The sequence below is a fragment of the Arachis ipaensis genome, chromosome B02 (assembly GCF_000816755.2).
Source record: "Arachis ipaensis cultivar K30076 chromosome B02, Araip1.1, whole genome shotgun sequence".
In the NCBI taxonomy this organism is placed as follows: domain Eukaryota; kingdom Viridiplantae; phylum Streptophyta; class Magnoliopsida; order Fabales; family Fabaceae; genus Arachis; species Arachis ipaensis.
The window spans coordinates 85,255,906-85,264,846 of record NC_029786.2 but is presented as its reverse complement, the minus strand read 5'-3'; the positions used below and the strand labels follow the sequence as shown (position 1 = coordinate 85,264,846).

General features: G+C 35.0%; 1 protein-coding gene across 1 annotated transcript in view; it reads right to left on the bottom strand.

Moving 5' to 3' along the window:
* Window positions 2,797-8,941, bottom strand: part of LOC107627526 — a 14,506-nt gene continuing 8,361 nt past the window's right edge. Inside the window, exons 6-9 of the mRNA XM_016330357.1 lie at window positions 3,565-3,659; window positions 3,255-3,464; window positions 3,076-3,156; window positions 2,797-2,982 (exon numbers count right to left, since the gene is read on the bottom strand). Coding sequence (XP_016185843.1) covers window positions 2,797-2,982; window positions 3,076-3,156; window positions 3,255-3,464; window positions 3,565-3,659 — 572 coding nt within the window. The remainder of the gene's footprint in view (window positions 2,983-3,075; window positions 3,157-3,254; window positions 3,465-3,564; window positions 3,660-8,941) is intronic.

Genomic DNA, 8,941 nt, shown 5'->3' with positions numbered 1-8,941 from the left:
ATAATATATATTTTCATACTCTGACTTTTGACAAATAAATTGAACTTATTTTTTAATGTTATCTATATAATTATTTATTTGCGTACTACAAAATATTTACATTAATTATTTATGTAATAATATCCGTTGTACCCTTTAAAATATTTTCCTAAAGTTCTATTAGACACATAAGGTACTTATGCTACCCAATAGTCTTACAGTTTGAAATTCGTCAAAACAAATAAGCAAATTCCCGAAAACTTGCACAACTTTTGGTTATTATCTAAATATTATTTGTATGTGGACTGTAAAGAACTTTAGCATAATGAAACATAAAAGCCCAATTGGTGAATTTGCGTAGGTTGCATTAATCAGATGCTGTTCTTTCACAAATAAAGTATGCTCCTAACCTTGCTTAGACTTTAATGTTTGACCCATTTCCCTCCCAATGTCACAAATATTATATTTATCTGCAAGCGCAATGAGGTTGATATTTTAATTTTTTCATTTTTTGTTCTGGTCCTGATTCACTGCAGCCTCGTCAGTCAATAGCATAATCATAAAAGTAAATATATGCATATCTTTTTTTTTTTACAAATGATTTTTATGGTTAGTCAAATACTGCATTGTGTCTTCGATATTTGAAAACCTCTTTTTCTATTTGCTAATGTATGACCAGTTTTCTTTCTGCCTTTCTCAGTCTTATGACATTTTAATGACAACCTAAGCTTTCTTTATTATATACTTAAAATATGCTAATTTTTGGTGATTCATCTATGCATGCACTATATCTAGGAGGTGTGTCAATATGCATCTAAGGTTTTGTCAAGTAAATCAGACCATATTTCTCTCTTACATAGTAAAATTCAAAATGGTTTTTGTCCTAATTGACACTTCATTCCTTATACGGCTTATATGGTTTCTTGCGATGAAGACATAAGCCTGCTATTGTCATGTCGATGAACCATGAATATTAATCACGATTATCTATGTTTTGACCTAAACTAAGAATGTGTACCACCGATTTTATAAGGACCTAAATTTTCAGATACTTTTAATATGTTAATCTTCATTGGTTCCCTTATTTCTACTATATATATACAGGAAGAGTGTGATAGTGGATAAATATGTCAACCGACTCAGTCTTTATCTATCTAGTATAAAAAAAGTCAATATAGTTTTTATTCAATTGGTCACTTCATTAGTTCATTGGTTTACTTATTTCTACTATATATATATAGGATAATAGGAAGAGTGTGATAGTTGATAAATATGTCAACCGACTCGGTCTTTATATATCTTTTGAATGTTCAGAGGCCAATATAGTTTTTATTCAATTGGTCACTTCATTCCATCTCCAACTTATATGATTTCTTGTGAGGATATCAATTTGCAGATAATATTTCCAAAACAGAGATTAAAACAATCCTGATGTTACAGTTATACCAACAAATGTTTTTCTGCTACTTCTCTCGGGCATATAAAGTTCAAGCACTTATCTATAATTTTCTCTGTGCAAACTTATTTATGATTTTTTCTATGCAAAGAACATATCTCTAAAATGTGCTTAGACCTTTCTAATACCTAATACAAAAGAACTGTGCAAAATAGAAGCAAATAATTTAGAATTACCTGTATCTATACAAATAATAAACTTAATAAGTTGTAATTTGATCGTGCAAAAAAAAAATCTTTAGCTATATATGCATAAAGCATAAACTATAGCAGCATACATATCCTAATAATTCTCAATATTTTAGAGATAGAAGATAGATACCACAATTAAGCTTTGTAAACTTAAAAATAAACCTTTAGCTATATATGAATAAACTCATTAGCTATAAATAAACCCTTTATCATGAAATATGGCATCCATTTAGACATATAGCAACAAGTGGTAACTATAGCAGCATACATGTTCTAATTTTTAAACCTCACTAATAAATCAATGTATTTCGTAGCCTATTCAATTATATAGTTAGTATTATTTAAATCTATTATTTTTATGATATGAATTACAAATTACTACTGAATCTGACTTGTTTGTCTCTTTTGGATATTATAAACGATGAGTTATCATATCTGTATAATATCTATAAAATAATCAATCTATTTTTCAATACTAAAGATATTTCTATGATATAATTCGATATTGTAAGTATACTACGGTCAAAGAAACAATAGTTTATTGGAGGTTTTAATTTGGGGTCATATTTGTTAAGTTAGGAAATATAATTCGAGCTACAATATTTGATTTGATAAATTATTGATATAGTTTAAACTAAGGTATAAGCTACAATTCAGACTACTTTAGGCATCCATGAGCCAGGAAATACTAACCTAATTTCATGGGCATATTCAAGTTACTTTTCACCAAAATTACTCAAAGCTTATGCAAAACTTTTGGTGCATTTTCAGATATAAAATCTCAAATCCGCACATTATCCCAATCCTAAAAACTATTTTAGTTTATAGAGTTTGACTGAGGACATTAGTTAATGTATCATAATCAGGTTCGCAATTAATACAAATGACTCATGCAACATAATAGCCACCATCTATTGAGGTTAACAACATTAAGGTAATTAACATGATAATGATCTAGTCACATTTCTAATTATCAGTCTCTTGTTGAATTTCCAAATGATTTATGCATCTGAACATAACTTGTATTAAAATCCCCATATTCAACATACTAATAATACTATCAATTATCCTCTTCAATGATTTGGATCTTACTGTTGAATTTCCAAATGATTTATGCATCTGAACATAACTTGTAGTAAAATCCCCATATTCAACATACTAATACTACTATCAATTATCTTCTTCAATGATTTGGATGTTAGACCTTTTTCCTGACTTCCTACTGAAACGGTTAGTTGATAGCTGCCTTTCCTCCTCAATTTCATTCACAGATGGTGAGCCACCCTTTCCTCCATTGTTGGACCTTTTTGCTGGAGTCTTGCACTTTAGTGATGATATATACTCCTGAGGAGCGTCCTGAAGTTATAAAATCATAATTTTCATTCTCTAAGCGGTAGTTAGTAAATGAAACATAACCGAAATTTCTCCAAATAAATTATTACAACATACCAAAGAAGGTTGCATATCAGAATCAGTATTAAGGTTGACAACATTGCTCGGCATATCAATAGAGTTGTTGCAACCACTTTCCTATAAAACAAAATAGAAATACCATTTTTCTATTCAGATTTTATAGTAAAAAAAATAGGTAAAATACTCTACCAGATCATGATATATATACTTTGAACAGGACTAGATATAGTGTTATTAATGGTAGGAGTAGTGGACACTTCTTTAGGAGTATTCTTTTCAATTATATCTTCATCATCGCATACCCTCATGACTGTATACACTGGATCATACTGACTAATATTACTGAACTTAACATTTAGCTTGAAGAACACTCTCTTATCCATCATATTGTCAAAAGTAGGTGGATAGTCATCTTCTGTAGAGACCTACATTTTGGTGGATAATGGGAATAATGTCCACGTTAAGGTTTTACCAACTTTATTTTATACAACAACAACTTCTAATATCCCCTAATATTGAACTCACATTCTCCTCCATAACTTGTTCACCGCGCTTGCCACACAACATCATTGTTTCCTTGTCCCACAGAAGCAACCTGATGCTTCCAGTGCTGTAACACCCTAATATTCAAATCCTTATGCTCGAGTCATAAGTCAATGATATTACGGTGGTACGACTCTCAGGTAGATTTTTAATACATAATTATAAGTATAATTGAAAAGAGTATTAAATCGAGAAGCCTGAAAAGAGTAAAAATAAAATCGCGAAGTCGTATCACTCACGTATCGACAACTAAAAGTTAAAGCATGAGGCCGAAAGCGATATACAGATAAAGGCATAAAGTAGAATAAAAGAAGGACAGTATATATATATATATAACATAAGTAAATAGCCACTAGTCGTGACCCGCGAAGTCTAGGCCGACTAGGGTACAGTATGAAAGTAGTTGACAACAGTATCTCCTAATCTCTCCCAAAAGAAACATAAGAGCCTCTATAGGCAAGTTCAAAAGAGTTCAATACATAATATAAGCTTTTCAAAATAAAGGTGGAGAGATTCTAAGCAAAATATAAAGCAGAGAATATAAAGATCTTCGCCGTCTCTCAGATGAACCACAGCTCACTTCTGAGCACCTGGACCTATATCTGAAAAATAAGAGGTATATACGGAATGAGAACCCCCGACCCATGGGTTCCCAGTACGGTAAAAGTGCCAAATAAATATAATGCATTGTAATAAAAACTCGCTAAGCATACTAAACTTTCTTTCACCAAACATTCACCCTATGTTCTCGCTAATCCATAAATAGGCAACTGTCATAAGGGAATGATAAGTCTAATTCTTATTCTTCATGCTTCTCAACTCTCTCTAACTCTCCAACGAATTAGAAACGTAAACAAAACCATCACCAATTATTCTGTCTCAGCAATTCTATATCAATACATCATATCCTCACCTGGAGCAAGTGAAATCACTTCACTGCGTATACCCAGGGAGCTCAAATTATCTCATTCAATAATCATCATCATTATTCAATCACATCATCAATTCATCTCATCAAGAACAGCCCTCAGCGTCCACCGACACCAGCATGAGGGACCTCTCAGTTGTACAAACACAAGCAATACAGGCAAGTAATACACAATTAAAATACAAGTAGAACAAGTAGCATATAATCAGGTAACATAGCATATATGATATAGCAATCCAAAACAAATAGGCAAACCCAAACAATTCAAACATATGCAAATGATGAATGCCTACCCTATGGCTGATGATATCATCTGTCAGTTATATAGCCAACCCGACAAATCTTGGTAGCTAACCATTAGACTGTCCCACTATCGTGCATCCCCAACTCGAGTTAATTCTCAATCATAATCATGATCATAATCATAATCATACAATACCCACACTGGTGTTTATCCACAGGGGCGAGCTCATCCGGAACTTTCACAGTGTCCGGCCACACTTACGACATAGGGTCAGTAGAGTATCGAGTCTCAACCTGGAGCATGTGGTGGCTAATCACTGCTTTCATCCAGGGAAACTCGTATCTCAGATAATCTTTCCACATTCATTCATAACATTCCATAATCATTCATCATGACCATATCATCATTTATACATCACATGATTGCACATTTATGCATCACTCATCATAACTCGGGACAAATGGGACGGAACCACAACCCTTGCATCCACCCGGGGAGCCTCTATACTAACCAACCTGGAGCAAGTGGGGCGCAACCACAACCCTTGCATCTACCCAGGAGGTACGTTCTCATATGCCCAGGAGGAACCAAGGAGGGGATCCTAACCTCCCACCATCTCGCTGGGGGCGATTTTACAATACCAGGAAGAACAAGGAAGGGGATCCTCACCTTTCTTCATCTTTCTAGGGTCGCACTTCCGAGAAAGAGAGCTCTAGATAAAACAATCATTCAAAGCCATATTTTCATTTCCAGCCATAAATCAATATTTATCATATCCATCCGGTTCCTGACATAACCCATAACCAGCCAATAATCATTATTAAATATAGCCTTTTGGCTCAAGGCATGCACCGCACTTCCATCATCACCCTCAGCAACTCATACAGTCATCATAAATCATAATTCATCATTAATTCTCTCCTTACTTCGTCCACAAGTTACTACATCTCCTAGCCTGTTCCCATTGCTAGGCATACTATAAGTATTGAGGACATAAAGGGTGAGGATGGAGACTTAGGAGTCTGAAAATTGGCTTGAAAACTCAAAATCAGCTTTGGGGTGAAAATGGGGTCACGCGTGTGCATCGCCCATGCACACGTGTGGAAAGCAGGAAAGTTATAGTGACGTGTGCGCGTCGTCCATGCATATGCATGGGAAGCAGAAAGGTAGCGCAACGCGTGCGTGTCAGTGACGCGTACGCGTGGGTGCGTTTTGTGCTCCTCGCACAAAACCAGCACAATACCAATGCAACTCTCTAGAATTTCTACTGGGCACTTGCATCAATACATCAACGCGTACGTGTCGGCCAGGCGTATGCGTGAGAGGGTAAAAATCGTGAGTGACGCGTGCGCGTAGGAGTACGTTTTACCAAAAATTTTACTAAGTTAAAAAGCTGCAGAATTACATTTTCGAACCCCAAACTTCCAACACACATAAATTCTTCTACAAAATTCTTTTTTCAACCATTTCTAAACCGTTGGAAAGATTGTTGAATAAACTTTCATAAAAAATCAACTTTGAAGAATTCTAAACTTCGTGGACCAAGTTACAAACCGCCAAAGTTGGTCAAAAATAAGTTTTTACCCAAAAATAGAAATCATCAATTTTTCCAATGTTCACAAGCCAAATTCATTTCCACTTATCCAAATGGCCACAACCCAACCACATTCACATAATTACACTCAACTAAAACCAAACCTACCTCATCTATACAATTTCACCCAAAACTATCAAATTCCACACCTCAATTCCTCAAACCTTATTATTCAATAATCACACCAATTATTTGCACATTCAATATCTAAAATCCATCCAATCTCTTATATCATCACACAATACACAAATCAACTTACTTTCCTTACCTCTTTCTAGCCTCCGGCCTAAAATTCACGGCCTCCGGCCCAAATTCACAATTTAAATGCATATTTCACAAACCAATATTCATTATCCAATTCATCAAATTCTCAACACACCAAACATACAATTCACACAATTCTCAATCCAATCATTAATTTACATTACATATCAACTATGCATATTAGTACCAACCATTTACACAATCCAAGCTTAATCCTAGGGGCATCTAGCATAGGAATTCTCATCACACCACACGGTACTTAAATGAAAATTAAATCGTACCTCTTGTAGCCAAAATAATTGAGCTCTTTCTTGGAAGTCTCCACTAACCCTTAGCTCCAAGCCTCACCAAGGCCCCACAAGTAATATTAATCTTCTAATTGTGCACCAAAATCACCCAATACTCTAACATAATCAATTTTCACACTTATAATCAACCTAGGATTCATGAAATTGATAAATCACAAGGGTTAGAGGGTTCCTTACCTTAACCAACAAAATTTTGTGATGAATATCACCAATGGCTCATACTAGAGTACCCTTAAACAACCAAAATCACAAGATTTCCTCAAAACCCAAGCCAAATTCAAAATACAAGGGAAAAAATGAAACTGGGCAGAGGAGAGTGGATTACTCACCATAAAACTTAGATAAAATTGTAGAGAATGAGAAGTGCGATGCGTGGCCGCAAACGACTCATCAATCGGAATTTCGGAGAGAAAGTTATGGTGATTTGAAGATCAAAGAGAGTTATGGTTTCTCTCTTCTCATCCCTCTCTTTTCATGTCAGCAACAACCACACTAAATGAGGGTTGTGGTGGCTGAATGACTTTAATTTAAGCCTTATATATGCTAGGCTTGGATCCACTTGGGCCCAATTCACTTGGTTTAGTCCGTTGGCCTAACTTTGAGCCAAAACCATTAAGATTAGTGCTTTAAATCGTATTTTAAATATTTCTACCTTCCCTAATTATAAATCCTAATTTATTAACCTTATTTACTTATTGATGAGAGGAACTTTTGTGTGGTCTAGAAATTTGCAGATAAATCCTCGTTGCAAGTATAGTTTCTAAACCTTCAAAAGTCCTTTCATACAAATGTTTTGGTTGTCACAAGTAACAAACCCCTAAATAAATTGATAACCGAAGTATTCAAACCTCGGGTCATCTTCTTAAGGAACTGCAGGGAAGTATGTTCTTATTATTGGTTATGGAGATTGTAAATTGGGGTTTTGAGAATGAAAAGGGAACGATTTAATCAGCAATTAAAGTAAATGAAGAACAAGTAATTTAAATGGCAAGTAAAGTAAATAAATGACTGAAAATAAACTTCTGGTAAGGTATGAGAAATTAGAGGTCCTATCCTAGTTATCCTTATCAATGATGATGAGAATTGAACCTTAATTCCACTTTGTTAACCTTTACTAAGATAAATGAAGGTCAAGGGATTAATTGGCTTGATCTTCAAATCCTATTTATTTCCTAAGAAAAGATTGGGATTATTGAAGTTCAATTTAATTAGCAAAGATAACAATTATTGTTCATGTTTGAGTTTGATAACTCCTGAGTTACTGATTTTCTTAACCAATACCAAAAGAAGAAAAGTAAATCTACTGGAATAAAAATGCCTTCAGATGGGAATAACAATAATGTAAATAAAAGAAAAGCAATAATAAACTGAAATACCTCAAATAACATTAATTCAAAAGAGTAATCTGTAACATGGAAGAATTCATAAATTAAATTGCAACATCAAATAACCAACTAAAGTAATGGAATGAATAAAAAGTGAAAGGGAAGCTTAAAGTAAAGGAACATTGAACCTGGGATCGAGAGTCACTCCTAAAACTAAGAGAAATCCTAAATCCTAATCCTAAGAGAGAGGAGAGAACCTCTCTCAAAACTGAATCTAAATCATGAAAACTAACTAAAGTGGAGACTCCCCTTGAATGGATGCATTCCCCCACTTCATAACCTATGGTCTATGCCTTCTGGACTTGGATTTGGGCCAAAAAGGGCTTCAGAATTCGCTGGGAGCATTTTCTGCAATTTCTGGTGCGTGGCCTCTGTCACGCGTCCGCGTGAGTCACGCGGTCGCGTCATTCGGAGTTTTCCTTATCACGCGGTCGCGTCAGTCATGCGACCGCGTCATATGTGTTCTGCTTAAGGCGCGCGGTCGCGTCAGTCATGCGGCCGCGTCGCTACTTCTTCGCGCTTGGCATGCGGCCGCGTCGTCCATGCAATCGCGTGGCTGCCAGTTTCTCCAAAAACTCCGTTTTATGCTTTCCTTCCATTTTTGTATGTTTCCTTTCCATCCTTTGAGTCATTCCT